Source organism: Myotis myotis, unplaced genomic scaffold, assembly GCF_014108235.1.
Source record: "Myotis myotis isolate mMyoMyo1 unplaced genomic scaffold, mMyoMyo1.p scaffold_m19_p_3, whole genome shotgun sequence".
NCBI lineage: Eukaryota > Metazoa > Chordata > Mammalia > Chiroptera > Vespertilionidae > Myotis > Myotis myotis.
This window is the reverse complement of record NW_023416335.1, coordinates 161,213,342-161,229,869: the sequence shown is the minus strand read 5'-3', so window position 1 is coordinate 161,229,869 and position 16,528 is coordinate 161,213,342. Positions and strand designations below refer to the sequence as shown.

General features: G+C 50.6%; 1 protein-coding gene and 1 long non-coding RNA gene across 2 annotated transcripts; one reads left to right on the top strand and one right to left on the bottom strand.

Annotated features, from left to right (window-relative positions):
- Positions 1–975: 975 nt before the first annotated feature.
- LOC118650554 lies at positions 976–9,911 on the bottom strand. Its single transcript, XR_004966033.1, has 4 exons — positions 9,795–9,911; positions 4,987–5,082; positions 2,445–2,784; positions 976–1,222 (listed from the first exon to the last, which is right to left on the bottom strand). It is a non-coding gene; the product is annotated as an uncharacterized LOC118650554 (long non-coding RNA).
- Positions 9,912–10,596: 685 nt separating this feature from the next.
- On the top strand, positions 10,597–12,987 carry MFSD5 (major facilitator superfamily domain containing 5). Its single transcript, XM_036298952.1, has 2 exons — positions 10,597–10,783; positions 11,373–12,987. Exon 2 carries the CDS (start codon positions 11,391–11,393, stop codon positions 12,741–12,743), a length of 1,353 nt encoding a protein of 450 aa, XP_036154845.1. The 5' UTR covers positions 10,597–10,783; positions 11,373–11,390; the 3' UTR covers positions 12,744–12,987.
- The last annotated feature ends 3,541 nt before the right edge of the window (positions 12,988–16,528 follow it).

Below are 16,528 nucleotides of genomic sequence, written 5' to 3'. Positions count from 1 at the left end.
CCACTGTAGTTTGACAGTCTGTTCAATGCTGCTCTGCCTCTGCATCTACCCCTGTTCATCAGTCTATACTGGTCCCATTATCTGTCCCAACCTCACTGGAGCCGTCCCAACCTCACCGGGCCTGTCTCGGCCTCACTGCACCCCTCACTTTTATGGGAGCTCAATGAAAGAGGAAACTTAGCTGTCTTTCCAGGCTGGTTGTCAGTCTCCCAGAGACAGCCAGGCATCTCCACACCTACCCCTGGGACTTGCCCCTTCTGGAAACACCCAGAACCCAGGCATCCCCCCCTCTGCTGCCAGCTCCCACCAATATCCCTGGCTCAGTCTCAGAGCACTGCTGCTGCTGCTTCCCTAGGTCACTTCTGGGGACAGTTTGGGATCCTGAAGCATCTCTTCAGGGCTGGAGAGTAATGGGCTGGGGTCCTTATCCAAGCAGGTGTCAGGTGCCTGGAGCTCAAGAAATACTTTTTTTTAAAAAAAAAATTTTCTTTATTGATTTCAGAGAGAAAGGAAGAGGGGGAGAGAGAGAGAAACATCAATGATGAGGATCATTAATCGGCTGCCTCCAGCAGGCCCTCTACTGGGGATCAAGCCTGCAACCCAGGCATGTGCCCTTGGCCGGAATCGAACCTGGGACCCTTCAGTCCACAGGCCAATGCTCTAGCCACTAAGCCAAGCCAGCTAGGGCTCAAGAAATACTTTTTGATTAAATAAAAGGAAAGAGTTCAGAGACTATAGGACAGTGGTTCCCAACCTTCCTAATGCCACAACCCTTTAATACAGTTCCTCATGTGGTGGTGACCCCCAACCATAAAATTATTTTCGTTGCTACTTCATAACTGTAATTTTGCTACTGTTATGAATCGTAACGTAAATATCTGATATGCAGGATGTATTTTCATTGTTACAAATTGAACATAATTAAAGCATAGTGATTAATCACAAAAACAATATGTAATTATATATGTGTTTTCCGATGGTCTTAGGCGACCCCTGTGAAAGGGTCGTTCGACCCTCAAAGGGGTCGCGACCCACAGGTTGAGAACCGCTGCTATAGGACCTTGCCAGGTGAAGAAAAGAGAAAAGGCACTCCAAGCTGAAGGAACAGTGTGAGCAAGGACTGAAGGCATGCAAGTGCACGTCCGAGTTGAAGGGCGTGTTCTGGTCTGGTGCAGACAGAGGTTTCCAGTGGAGAGGAGCAGGAGAGCATTGCTGGGCAGGCCTGGAAGAAGAGGGCTGATTGGAGAGGTCTGAGCTCCCTGAAGGATCAACAAGGATCAGCAGTGTCTTAGGTTTAATCCTGTACCCCTCCCCCCACACACCACCACCCGCCCCCACTTCAGTCCGCCCCTCCTACTCTACCCCTGCCCCTCCTTCACTCAACCCCCAAGCCTGGCAGATTCTGCAGCTGAATGGACTTCTCTCTGGGCCTACGTTTGGGGCCACGAAACAAGAAGGCCACCCACCAACAACCTCCTGCACCCTCTGGGCATGTCCCACCAGCTGCCTCTCCTTGTCTATCCTGTCCTCCCTCTGCCTGTGCCTGCCCCTGCCCTGCCTGTCCTCATCCCACCTGCAACTGCACTTCCTACCCCTCTTATGCAGCTACCTGTCCCTCCTGTCCCAGCCTCCCTGGCCCACCCTGCACCTGCCCCTGCCCTGCCTGTCCTCCCTCAACTTGTCACCATAGCTCTGGTGTCCCATGCTCTGACCCTCACTTGACCTACTGCCATCCCTCACCTTGCCCCATTTACCCTAGTGCCAAGGGCCGATCCGCCTGTCCCAGCTCCTGTTTGGCCTATAGTAACAACTGTGGCTGTGGCAGAGCGCCTGCCTGGGGGCCTCCAGGCTCCATTGGCTACTGCAGCTGCTGCTTCAGGGGACAACGCACCTCTCGGTGGCACTGTCTGATAGTCTAGGCGGGCTATTGCCCCCTAAAGAGACTGTCAGTCTTCTGGAGCCCTTCTGGAGCTGCTTCCTCAGGAGGCAGAAGCTCTGAGTGGAGTAAGAGGGGTCACCTGAACCCCTCACCCAGAAGGTAAAGGCAGCACACTGCTTAGAGCCCCTGGCCTCCCTCCCCCTCAGTCCTGGGGGTGAGAACAGGCATCTGCTTTGAAGTTAGTTTCTGGGCATGTTCCTGCTGGTTCCAGAAACTCTTCTTCTGCAACGTTTGGAATGGAAACTGTTCTCAGAGCCTCCTGCAAGGCCTCTGAAGGTAAGCAAGTTGGCCATCCCCCACCCCCCCACACTCCCCCACCCCCCGGCTCTTCACCCTCCTTGGGGACTCTTCTTGGCTCCTCTGAGTTCACATAGATAAGATAAATTCTTCTTCTAGAGGTGATAGGGGACCCTCTGCCCAGGGGCCATTTTTTGGCCCTTGAACCTCCACCCAATCCCTAACTGACCCAATCCCTAACTGACCCAAGAGTCTCTGGACCCCTTACCTCTCATCTTGAGTCAGGCAAAGATGATAGATCAGTGGCTCTTGGACCAGAAGAGGAGGCTGAGCAGCAGGGTTTTAGCTCCTTCTTCCCCTTGGATATCATGACATCATACATGGTCCTTTGCTTTTAGGAATCTGGTGCTCTCTGCCTGGATGTCTTGTCTTGCAAATCTCTGAGTGCTAGCCCAGCCTCATGACCTCAATCTTCCAGGATTAGTCCCATCTGAAACATCTCTGCTCATCTGGTATGGGGTGAGGGAAGCTGGGAACCCTTGACTCAGTTCCCATCAATCCCATCCACACATGGCCAGTCATGAGTCCCCTGTCCCTGGGGAGTCGGACTAGGGGGATGAAGAAACCACCATGAGGAAGCTGTAAGTGAGAGACTGGGTATCTGCCCAGGACTGGACCCTAAGCTGAGAGCCCCTGAGCCTCCACATTTCTGAAGTTCTCTGACACTAGTCTTTTTCAGTCTTCTCTTTCTCAGTCTCCTTCTCTGGAACCCTTTGTTTTTTTCCTTTACATCTCTGTTTATCCTTCCATTTATCTTTCCTTCTATCTTTCCACATCACTCTCTCCATTTCTGCTTCCTTCTTTCTCTCTATCACTGGGTCATTCTGTCTTCACCTAACTTGTGTCTTGATATGTGTTTTCCCTACTCTCTAGTGCTCTAATTCTCCCTCCCTCTATTTACCCTTTCAATTTTAAATCTACTTAACATATATGTCTTTTTCTTTCCCCCTTCCTGTCTCAGTCTTTATCTTCATGTCTATTTTCTTCCTTGGTCTTTCAATCCACCTCACATCGCTCTGCTTTTCTGTCCTATTCTGCTATTGGGTACATTTCATTTGTGATCTCTCATTTCTGTTTCCCTTTCTGTCTTTATCTCTCTTCCTGTGTTCTGTGTCTAGCTGTTTCTTCTCTCTCTCTCTCTCTCTCTCTCTCTCTCTCTCTCTCTCTCTCTCTCTCTCTCTCTCTCTCCATCCTGCAGCTGCCAAATCAGTCACATGCCCACCTCATTGCTGTCCAAGGACCAGGACACTAAGCCCTCTAGTATCTGTCTGTCCCCCACACACTCCATGCCCTGAAGTGAGTGAGGGTTAGACACAAGTGCCCCACCCACTATCTAGGCCATCTATCCCTATTCAGCTCTAAGATGAAATTTTTTAAAATATATTTTATTGATTTTTTTACAGAGAGGAAGGGAGAGGGATAGAGAGCTAGAAACATCGATGAGAGAGAAACATCGATCAGCTGCCTCCTGCACACCCGCCACTGGGGATGCATCCGCAACCAAGGCACATGCCCCTGACCGGAACCGAACCTGGGACCCCTCAGTCTGCAGGCCAATGCTCCATCTACTGAGCCAAACCAGCTAGGGCGAATTTTTTTTTAAATGATGCTCCTCCCAACTTCTTTTTCTGAAAATTGGCAATTAAAAAGAAAAAGAATTAAACATTTATGCTGTCTGTCCTGTAGAAACTATATTTCAGGGTAGCCAAATAACTGTAAGTGGTGGAGAAAACTTCTTATTTACGGAAGAATTTCAGCTAATATGGAAGGAATATGGAATCAGAAAAATCAGCATTTGTAACCCTTAATGTAATAATTGATTAAAGCAAGCATCTTCAATGGATAAAACCAAGTATGATGGTTGATGGAGAAATTTACAAAGAAGGAATCAAGCTGTCACCACCTGAGCCCCTGGTGAATCTTAGCGTTACTAAAAGGGGCACAGCCACACACTGTGCACCCCTGGTATAATGCAGTCTGAAGTACTCAGCTCCGTCTATGAAGGACTCTTGCCAAACAAAACACTGAACATGATTTTAACCAAAACTCCATTTAACAGGAAATACTAGGGATAGAAGAACAAATTAAATGACACAATGAGGAAGTCAGAAGACACATCCTGAATGGAGGACATTCTAAAGGATATCTGACCCAGTTTCTTCAACTAGTCAATGACTGGGGAAGGAAGGTGAGAGGTGACATTACAAGACAATTGCCACATGGAACATGAGGACCTTGTTTGGTTCCTGATTTGGACAACCCAATGTAAAAAGACAGTCTCCAGCAGTTGAGGACAGTTAATTATGGACCGGTTATTTATGATGCCAAGGAATCAGTGCTGATCTTGTTAGATATAAAAATGGCTTCGGGGTCATGTAAAAAAAAGGGGGGTTCTTATTTCCTAGAGCTGCATATGGAAGTATGGACTGAAGTAACATTTAATTTTAAATATTTTGGCAAATAAAAAATGACAGAAAGAAAGGAGTAGAAGGAACAAAATGACAAAAATCAACATTGTTGAATTAAGTATATAAAGGCTCACAGAATTATGCTCTCTACCTTTGTGTATGTTTGAGCATTTTTGTAATAAAAGTTTTAAATGATGCTCCTCTGGTAAGCATGTTTCCTAGTAACTCCCAGAGCATCCTCCCCACCTGCCCTGAAAGACTTCCCCTGTGTGACTTCCCACACAGACCCCAGCCCTCCCTGCCCTCTACTGGAAGCGTGCACTAGAGATGGGTTGTGCTCACGGGCTGCCCTTCATCCCCTCCAGTCCTCTGCTGGCACATTCCTCATGTTTAGGACTTTTCCAGCTGTGCTTCACAGCTCTGCAGGGCCAGGAGAACCTTAAAAAACAAACATAAAAAAAGAAAGAAAGAAAGAAAAAAGAACAAACATATTTTGAATAGTTCTTACTATAAACAAAAATAATCCCAAATAATGTAATCTTGCTTTAAGTCTCTCTCTGTCACGTGCTCTGAACAAAATGGCCTCAGTCCTGGAACACAGAAGGCAAGAAATGTAAGACCATCCTGTTCCACTCCCTGCCTTCATTCAGGATGACCTCCGCCCTCAAAGAAAAGACTACCAACAACTGGGAAACTGGGTATCATGAGTTCAAGGAGCGTCAGTCCAGGACTGTGATGGAGGGCATTTGGGTCAGTCATGCCCTCATTCACTGAATGACCTTAGAGAAATCATGATTTTTTTCACTTATATAACTTGTTTCATACTACAGATTAGAAATTTACACAAAAGTAATACTTTTCTTCTCTTAAATATATATATATATATATATATATATATATATATATATCCTATATAATAAAAGCATAGGTGATGTCAAACCCTTGCATGATGCCCTCACATCATCACAAGATGGCCGCCACAAATCATCACAAGATGGCCGGCAGGGGAGGGCCGTTGGGGGTGACCAGGCCAGCAGGGGAGGGCCATTAGGGGTGACCAGGCTGGCAGGGGAGGGAAGTTGGGGGCAACCAGGCCTGCAGGGGAGGGCAGTTGGGGGCAATCAGGCCAGCAGGGGAGTGGTTAGGGGGCGATCAGGCTGGCAGGCAGAAGTGGTTAGGGGCAATCAGGCAGACAGGCAGGCGAATGAAGCAGTCCCAGATTGTGAGAGGGATGTCCGACTGCCGATGCAGGATCAGGCCTAAACTGGCAGTTGGAAATCCCCCAAGGGGTCCCAGATTGGAGGGGGCGCAGGCTGGGCTGAGGGACACCCCCCCCCCACCCCAGTGCACAAATTTTGTGCACCGGGCCTCTAATATATATATATATATATATATATATATATATATATATATATATATATATATATATATATATAATAGTGACATTGGCTTTCAGTAATAACAATTTTAGTCTAATGTCTATCCCAGCCGTGGGCAAACTACGGCCCGCGGGCTGGATCCGGCCTGTTTGAAATGAATAAAACTAAAAAAAAAAAAAAGACTGTACCCTTTTATGTAATGATGTTTACTTTGAATTTATATTAGTTCACACAAACACTCCATCCATGCTTTTGTTCCGGCCCTCCGGTCCAGTTTAAGAACCCATTGTGGCCCTCGAGTCAAAAAGTTTGCCCACCCCTATTTTTTATAGTCTATCCCTATAAAAAATCAAATTTTCTTACACTATCACCAGTATCATATTAAAAATTCCCATAAAAGAGGGAGTTTCCCCCAACCCTTAGTTTTTGGTTCTGAGCTTCATGAAGCTGTTTTTCCTATTCATAAATTTTTAGCAGTCTCACATCTGTTATTCCAAACAACAGAAAAATTGACCTATTAAATCTTACTGAAATGGAAAATTTTGTGCTGTTGAACAATAAGATTCTGAACACTCACCAGTGGTGTTGGTTATACCCAATGCGATAATATTGTAGTATAATAAGGGAATTGGGACACCTCCTGAGGGACTTCGTAAGGGCTTTGTGTCATGTAAGAACCTTTATAACAGGCCTCTTCCCTCAGTGCTTTGCCTGCTCCGTGAGAAAAATGATTTTTTGAGTCTTAGTGTTTCTAGATGAACGCATGGAAACCACTACCCCTTCCTACTCTCTAGAAGTTTGCCAGTTAGGGATGAAGGAACTTTGGAGCTTGGATACAAATCTCAACTGTTTCCTTTATTATAAGAATTTCTGAGATGTAATCTCAGACCCTCCCACCATGCTCCAAACTTAATTTTTTATATTTTTTAAGCGAAATTGAGATCAATTTGTTGCTCCACTTTTTAATGCATTCATTGGTTGATTCTTTTTTTAGAATATATTTTTATTGAATTCAGAGAGGAAGGAAGAGGGAGAGAGAAACATCAATGATGAGAGAGAATCATTGATCGGCTGCCTCCTGCACACACCTCACTGGGGATGGAGCTCACAACCCAGGCATGTGCCCTTGACCAGGACCCCAGTCCACAGACCAACACTCTATCCCAGGGGTGGGCAAACTTTTTGACTCGAGGGCCACAATGGGTTCTTAAACTGGACCAGAGGGCCGGAACAAAAGCATGGATGGAGTGTTTGTGTGAACTAATATAAATTCAAAGTAAACATCATTACATAAAAGGGTATGGTCTTTTTTTTTTTTTTTTTAGTTTTATTCATTTCAAACAGGCCGGATCCGGCCCGCGGGCCGTAGTTTGCCCACAGCTGCTCTATCCACTGAGCCAAACTGGCTAAGGCCATTGGTTGATTCTTGTATGTGCCCTGACTGGGACTGAAACTGGCCACCTTTTGGTACATGGGATGATACACCAACCTGGCCATACCAGCTAGGGTAGGCCAGCACTTTTTAGAGTAATTACATGGATTAACTTATTCATTTATTCATCAAATATTTATTAAATTTTGAAAAATGTACCAGTAACTGTTTTAAGTACTGGAAATACAAGTGAACAAAGCAGATAAAAATCTGCTGGGCAGAGATAGTCCTATCTAATAAAAGAGAAACATGGTAATTAGCCGTACATCCGCTACCCTTCCCATTGGCTAATCAGGGTGATATGCAAATTAACTGCCAGCCAAGATGGCAGCGGGCAGCCAGGCAGCTTGAAACTAACATGAGGCTTGCTTGCTTTAGTGACGGAGGAAACCAATGTTCCCCGCCTTCCTTGCCGGCCTCTGAGCTTGCAGTTTGAAACATTGTTATAAATATAGAAGCTAAACAAAACCCCAGAAACCTGCTTTCAGCCAGCCGGGATCTCAGAGCTGGAGTTGATACAGTGTTTCGATTATAGAACCCAAACAAACCAGATACCTGCTTTCAGCAGCAGAGGCCTCAGAGCTGGAGCCAGAGCTAAAGCTGGCCCAGAATAAAAAGAAAAAAAGGAGCAGTTGGGAGCTTCAGTCACCTGCCAGCCTGAAAACAGCCCTCAGCCCCTCACCCAGACTGGCCAGGCACCTCAGTGGGGACCCCCACCCTGAAGGGTGTGTGACCAGCTGCAAATAGCCATCATCCCCTCACCCAGGCTGGCTAGGCACCCCAGTGGGGACCCCCACCCTGATCCAGGACACCCTTCAGGGCAAACCAGCTGGCCCCCACCCATGCACCAGGCCTCTATCCTATATAGTAAAAGGGTAATATGCCTCCCAGCACCGGGATCAGCAGAGCCGAGAGGCCTCCCGGAACCGGGATCAGCATGACAGGGGGCAGTGCCCAAACCCCCTGATCACCCTGTGGCTCTGTGTGTGACAGGGGGCGGGGCCACAACCTCCCTATCCACCCTGCTCTGTTCGTGACAGGGGAAGGTGCGCCAGCCCCCTGATCAGCCCTGCTCTGTGCCTGATAGGGGGGAGCTCCGCAACCCCGATTGCCCTGCGGCTCTGTGTGTGACAGGGTGCGGCACCCCAACCCCCTGATCGGCCCTGCTCTGTGTGTGACAGGGTGCGGTGCCACAACCCGCCCCTGGGCCCTGCTCTGTGTGACGGGGTAGAGCCATAATTTCCCCATCGGCCCTGCCCTGAGTGTGAGAGTGGCGGCGCCTCAACCCCCTGATTGGCCCTGCTCTGTGGGTGATAGAAGGCAGCGCCCCAACCCCCTGATTGGCCCTGCTCTGTGTGTGACAGCGGGCAGTGCCCCAACTCCGCTATCAGCCCTACTCTGTGAGTGACGGGGGGAGCTCCCCAACCCCCTGATTGACCCTGCTCTGTGCGTGACAGGGTATGGAGCCCCAACCCCACTGATGGGCCCTGCTTTGTGCGTGACAGGGGGTGGCGCCACAACCTCCCAATCTGCCCTGCTCTGTGCATGACAGGGGCCGGCGCCCCAACTCCCCAATCGGCCCTGCTCTGAGCCCGACCAGGGGCTGTACCTAGGGATTGGGCCTGCCCTCTGTCACCCGGGAGCAGGCCTAAACCAGCAGGTCGTTATCTCCCGAGGGGTCCCAGACTGCGAGAGGGCACAGGCCGGGCTGAGGGACTCCCCCCCCCCCCGCCCCCGTCCCCCCAAGTGCACAAATTTTTGTGCACCAGGCCTCTAGTAAATAAATAAACAACTAAAAATATATGGTATGCCAAATGGTAAGTGCAATGGAGAAAATGCAGCAAAGGAGAATAGAGTGTTAGCAGGAAAGCAGGTAGATTTCGGTGGTGGAGGTGTTGTTGTTGCTGTTTTAAACAGGATGGCCAAGAAAGGCCCCTCTGATAAAGTGACATCTGTACAGAGAACTGGAGCACTGAGGGAGGGAACCATGTGACTATCTGGAGAACCAGAACCTTACAGGGCCTAATGTGCAAAGACCCTGGTGACAGCCAGTGCAGACAGAGTAGGAGTAGAGTGGAGAACGTAGGAGATGAGGTCAGAGAAGTAGCAGCCAACAGGACAGAGGGGTTTGCAGGCCATTGTAAAGATTCTGGCTTTTTGTGCTTGGTGAAATGGGAAACTATTGGAGGGCCTCGAGATCAAATTAAAGCCGAAGAGACGTTAAGTAACTTTTCCAAGGTAACACAGTTTGTTTGTTTAAAAATATTTTTTAACTTAAAAAATAATATATTTTTAAATTGATTTCAGAGAAGCAGGGAGAGGGAGAGGGAGATAGAAACCTCAATGATGAGAGAGAATCATTGACCGGCTGCCTCGGCCCCGACTGCTGATTGATCCCGCAACTGGGCACGTGCCCTCGACCAGAATGGAACCCGGGACCCTTCCGTCCGCAGGACCACTCTGTCTGTATCCACGGAGCCAGCGGCGGGCAAGGTGACAGGGTTTGCCAGTGACAGGAGGTTAGCGCGCTCCGGGCGCTAACCCTATGCTGCTGCTGACCTTCGGCCTTTTTACTTGGGCACCGCTCTGCTCTGACTTCAGGTGAAGAAACTGGGACACCGAGGAGTTAGGTGGCTTGCCCGAGGCCAGGCAGCTGGTAAGGGACGGGGTGGGATCTGAGCCTCGTCCGTCCGCGGCCGGGAGTCCAAGTCCTTTACACCACACTGCCTCCCGCAGGTGTCTGCCAGACCGACTCCTGGCCTGGACGCCACGACAGCTGGCTTCTGGCCTGGACGCCACCACGATGAGAGAAGACCAGAAGACCGGTCCCGGCTTAGGGTGGCCGTGTTCTTTGGGCAGCTCCAGCCGCGGGTTCGCGGGCATTTTCCCGGGCACAGCCGTGCCCTCTGGCCTACGGCGCGGAGAAAGAGAGTAAATAGGCCTTTACTTCGGGGTGGCCCGCAGGTATCCGGGAGTTTAGGAAGCGGGTTCGGGGAGGAGGCAGTGGGCAAGGCGGGACGAAATCGGCGACTTTTCCTGCCTCCCGTCGTCCCCCCGGAGGCGTCCGGGGTTCCGCGGCGCGCGGGGCGGGGCGGGGCGAGAAGGCGGGGCGGGGCCAGGGGCGGGGCTCGCGCGCGACGTCCCCGTCACGTGACGGGGCCATCATGGCGGCGACCGGAGGCCTGCCAGGCTCCCGGAAGCAGGCTGTGAGGGGCGGGCGCGCCGCTGGAACCCGAGCCGGAGCCGGAGCCGGAGGTGGAGCGGGCCGGGCGGCCGGGCGGCCTGGAGCCGGACGTGTCCGGAGCGTCCCCGCAGACCGGGGCAGCAGGTGAGACGGGGTCCGTGTGAGGCGCGAGCGGGGGTGGCGGCGCGGCGGTGCCGGGCGGGGGCCAGGGGGCGCCAGGGGATTCCGTGACCTCGAGGAGGGGGAATCGGAGATGCACGCTGCTGACCCGGCCGCAACCCTAGGGCCCCGCGCCCGCGGCAGGGATGCCCGGGGCCGGAGACGCGGCATGGAGGGCAAACACGGGCTCCCCGGAGAGGATGGGAGGTGATGGAAGGAAGCAGGCGGGAGCTGTGTGGAAGCGGGCAGGAGCCCCTTCACCGAAGGGGCGAGCGGGGATTATTGAAGGGACTTCCTTGCTCTGGCAGGCCAGGGTGGGGCGAATCGTCAGTCTTCTCCCCTCTCCTCCTGCCCCTCCCTGCCCCTCCGTGTCCTAGGAGACCGCGCTGGCGGGCCACTCCTCCCACCCACCCGACTGGTCGCTCCGGTCTGCGCTCCGGGGGCGTGGAGCGGAGGGGCGGGGAAGTGCCCTCGGCCGGGGGGAGGGTGGAGCCGCCTTCTGCGCAGACACACAGCCCCTTGACCGCGCTGCCCGGGCCATGGATGTGACTCTGAAACCCCCTTGTTTCCCCAGGTCGTCCGGGGGCCCGCCATGCTGGTGACGGCCTACCTTGTCTTTGTGGTCCTCCTGACCTCCTGCCTGGGGTTGGAGCTGTCAAGATGCCGGGCTAAGCCCCCGGGAAGGGCCTGCAGCAACCCCTCTTTCCTGCGGTTTCAACTGGACTTTTATCAGGTCTACTTCCTGGCCCTGGCCGCCGACTGGCTTCAGGCCCCCTACCTCTATAAACTCTATCAGCATTACCACTTCCTGGAGGGTCAGATTGCCATCCTCTATGTCTGTGGCCTCGCCTCCACGGTCCTCTTTGGACTGGTGGCCTCCTCCCTGGTGGATTGGCTGGGTCGAAAGAAGTCCTGTGTCCTCTTCTCCCTCACTTACTCCCTGTGCTGCCTAACCAAACTCTCTCGGGACTACTTTGTGTTGCTGGTAGGCCGGGCACTTGGTGGGCTGTCCACCGCCCTGCTCTTCTCTGCCTTCGAGGCCTGGTACATCCATGAGCACTTGGAGCGGCATGACTTCCCTGCCGAGTGGATCCCAGCCACCTTTGCCCGTGCTGCCTTCTGGAACCATGTGCTGGCTGTCGTGGCAGGTGTGGCCGCTGAGGCTGTGGCCTGCTGGATGGGACTAGGGCCTGTCGCGCCCTTTGTGGCTGCCATCCCTCTCTTGGCTCTGGCGGGGGCCTTGGCCCTTCACACCTGGGGAGAGAACTATGATCGGCAGCGTGCCTTCTCAAGGACCTGTGCTGGGGGCCTGCGCTGCCTCCTGTCGGACCGCCGTGTGCTGCTGCTAGGCACCATACAAGCCCTGTTTGAGAGTGTCATCTTCATCTTTGTCTTCCTCTGGACACCGGTGCTGGACCCACACGGGGCCCCACTGGGCATCATCTTCTCCAGCTTCATGGCAGCCAGCCTGCTCGGCTCTTCCTTGTATCGCATCGCTACCTCGAAGAGGTACCACCTTCAGCCTATGCATCTGCTCTCCCTTGCTGTCCTCATCGTTGTCTTCTCCCTCTTCATGCTGACTTTCTCCACCAGTCCAGGCCAGGAGAGTCCAGTGGAGTCCTTCATAGCCTTCCTACTTATCGAATTGGCCTGTGGCCTATACTTTCCCAGCATGAGCTTCCTGCGGAGGAAGGTGATCCCCGAGACGGAGCAAGCGGGTGTCCTCAACTGGTTCCGGGTGCCCCTGCACTTGCTGGCCTGCCTGGGGCTCCTAGTCCTTCATGATAGTGATCGCAAAACAGGCACTCGGAACATGTTCAGCATCTGCTCTGCTGTCATGGTGATGGCTCTGCTGGCAGTGGTGGGGCTCTTCACCGTGGTAAGGCATGATGCTGAGTTGCGGGTGTCCTCGCCCAATGGGGAGCCCTATGCCCCTGAGCTCTAACTCTGTTTCAAGACAGGGGGGCTGGGACAGACTCTTGACTTCCACCTCTCCAGGGTTGTACAGATCTCTCGTTGACTGACTTTGGGACTATCTGGCCCCTCAGCCTGTCCTTGGGGACCCTCCTGCCAGTGCTTTGGGTTGGGGAGTACATGGGGGTGATATCCTGGAAAGAAGATGCCAAAAGTTGCCTCTGTGTTACTCCCTTTCCCTTTTCAATTTAAAAATAAACACTTTTCACTGATCATTGATTTGATTTACTCATCCTGACCTGTACCCACCTTAGTAGTTTCTGGTGGGGAGAAGATAAAGGTGGAGTTATCAGCAGAATGTTTGTATTTGTAGCCTAAGACTGTATCCAGCTTAAACTGAGTTTTGGAATTTTCTGTAAGCAGAAATGGGTGGGAAATGCCTGAGGCTACTAGGTCCTCCATGTCTTTTTAAAAAAATATATTTTTATTGATTTCAGAAAGGAAGGGAGAGGAAGAGAGAGAGAAACATCAATGATGAGAATCATTGATTGGCTGCCTCCTGCACACCCCCAACTGGGGGTCAAGCCCGAAACCCAGGCATGTGCCCTTGACCGGAATTGAACCTGGGACCCTTTAGTCTGCAAGCCAACGCTCTATCCACTGAGCCAAACCAGGTAGGACAGTCCTCCATATCTTGTTACCCTGGGGACAGGCATCCTCTCCAGGGGTGGATGCCACTGAGCAAAGATTCCAGGGGCTTGGGCTGCTTCTATATCCACTCCTTGGGGCAAATTCAGGGCCTTCCTACAGGAAGAAGCTTGCAGCTCCCCACATGCATGTTACCTGTCTTCTGCCTCTGGGGGCTGTGAAGGTGCTATTTGTCCAGCATCACTGGGCCCACTAGGTCCTGTATCTTTGCATGAAATCTAAGTGAAGGGCTGCCAAGGTGAGAGAGTAGTGAATGGCTGAGGGACTGGGACATCTTGTCAGTACCTGACTCTTCCCCACCCAGACTGAGTGAGGGTGAGGGAGCCATCAGGGCAGGAAACAGTACCAGTGGGAACACCAGTTTTGTGGGCCCCTCCCTGCCTCACCTCAGATGGTATCTGCCTTTACTCCTCCCACCAACACCTGGGCTTCTCAGGGGAAGCAGAGCCAACTTTAAGAAGGGTGGGGATGGAGGGAGGGCAAGCTCAAGGGTGTGTCCTGGAATGTGCTTGAGTTGGGCATGGGGGACCCACCTGTTCTGGAAAGGAATTGACAACCTTTCCCTGGGTCCCAGACTAATTCCCAGACAGGAAGATGCAAGATGCTCCAAGACCTGCAAGTTATAACCTGTGTGGAGAGATAACATCAGCTGGTGCTAGAAGAATGCAGCATAGATGGTCTTCTGCATGGTGAGGCTGAGGGGGAGGAATGGGTGGTGGTCTCAGGTCCCTACTTAGAGCAGAAAAAAAACAACACGTGTTCCCCCACCCAGGCTGCAGGGAATACAAGTTGAGGTTAAGTACAGAAAAACATACCTTTGCCTTCCCCCACCTTGAAGCTAAGACGGAATCTGTTGCAATAACCCCACATCCTCTTTCTAGCCCTGAGCTGGACCTAGATATATTTTATTGTTATTTGTAGACTTTCTGTTTCTCTTTACCATACTATGATCTCCTCAAGGATAAGAGGAAATGGTATGTTATTTGCCTTTGTCTGCCTGTATATGCACACAAGTGTGTGCTTTGTCCATAGCTATGCTCAGTAAATGTCTGGAAAGGAGATGGGCTAGTTCATACCTGGCTTTTCAAGAGCTGCCCTTTTGGCAGCTATTAGACTAGAATTTAGAGCCTAGTTAATGATTTGTTGTTTTGGATAACAGTAGTTATTTACTGATATAGGTATGAGGGGGCCCAACATTGCTAAGTGGTAAGGAAATTGGAGGGTAGACAGACCAGTGTGCCTTTAACTTTGTCTCTGCTGAGTTTTCTTCAAAGGGGCTGGTGACATGGAGTTGGGAGGTTTTCTGTGAGATTCAACAGGGTATTAAAAACTCAAAGGCGCCCTAGCCGGTTTGGCTCAGTGGATAGAGCGTCGGCCTGCGGACTGAGGGGTCCCAGGTTCGGTTCCGGCCAAGGGCATGTACCTTGGTTGCAGGCACATCCCCAGTAGGGGGTGTGCAGGAGGCAGCTGATTGATGTTTCTCTCTCATCTATGTTCCTAACTCTCTATCTTTCTCCCTCCTCTCTGTGAAAAGTCAATAAAATATATATTTTTAAAAAACCTCAAAGACATCTTTTAAAAAAAAAAAATATATATATATATATATATATATATATATATATATATATGTTTTTATTGATTTTAGAGAGAGAGGAAGGGAGAGGGAGAGATAGAAACATCCATGAGAGAGAAACATCATTCATCGGCTGCCTCTTGCACGCCCCCCACTGGTGATCAGAGCCTGCAACCTGGACATATCCCCTGACAGAATCAAACCTCGAACCGTGACCTCCTGGTTCATAGGTCAATGCTCAAACACTCAGTCATGCGGGCTGAACCACAAATATATTTTTTATTGAGTATCTACTATATGCCATCCATGGTATTACTAGGTGGTAGTGACTTTTTTTTTTCACCCAAGAGGAAAATCCCCCTAAAGAAAGGATATGGCTTTGGCTGATGTGGCTCAATTGGTTGAGCATTGTCCTATCCACCGAAGAGTCATTGGTTCAATTCCTAGTCAGGACACATGCCAGAGTTGTGGGTTTGGTCCATGGTCGGGGCACGTGCTGGAGGCAACAGATCAATGTTTCTCATATCTCTCCTTCCTCTCTCTCTAAAATCAATAACTTTTTTTATTTTAAAAAAGAAAGGATATAGCCCTAACTGGTTTGGCTCAGTGGATAGAGCGTCAGCCTGCAGACTGAAGGGTCCCAGGTTCGATTCCAGTCAAGGGCATGTACCTTGGTTGTGGGCACATCCCCAGTAGGAGGTGTGCAGGAGGCAGCTGATCAGTGTTTCTAACTCTCTATCCCTCTCCCTTCCTCTCTGCAAATAATAAAATATATATATTTTTAAAAAGGATATAGCAGGGGGGATAAATGGTAATGGGAAAAAATAAAAAACGAGAGGATCTGTAGCAAGTAAATTACAAAGCTAAAGCTAAACCTTGCCTTTTTTTTAAAATATATTTTTATTGATTTCAGAGAGGGAGAGGGAAAGATAGAACCATCAATGATGAGAGAGAATCACTGATTGGCTGTCTCTTGCACGCCCCCTACTGGGGATCGAGCCCACAACCTGGACATGTGCCCTTGACCGAAATCGAACCCAGGACCTTTCAGTCCCCAGGCTGATGCTCTATCCACTGAGCCAAACCAGCTAGGGCTAAACCTTGCCTTTTGCTGCCCCCCAGTCCCCCTTCTGTGACATGTACTGCCTGTGTCCCCTGGGCCTTTTCCTACCTGCCTTTTGCCCTCTAGTCTTGCTCCTTCATCCCAAACCCTGTCTCTGGAGAAGGCAAGAGAATGGGAGCATTTAGCCTTGGCTGTCTGGTCCACTTTTGGGTATATGCCCATGTGTCAAATGAAGGATTGGTTTAGCAGATGCACACTGCCCAAAAAATGCTGCTCATAACACTCTGCTAAGAGGCAGCATAGGGAACTAGTTAATAGCATGGAGACAGAGCTCAACTACCTGGGTTCAAATTTGAGCCTGTTTCCTCATCTGTAAGATGGGGATGATAGTATCATTTCTACCCTATAACGAATGCTCTTATGATAGTAAATGCATTACTGTATTTAAGTGCTTAGAATAGTACTTAGTCCA

Excerpts from the sequence above, each read along its gene's own strand:
- MFSD5 (XM_036298952.1), top strand. The coding sequence starts at position 11,391 with ATGCTGGTGACGGCCTACCTTGTCTTTGTGGTCCTCCTGACCTCCTGC.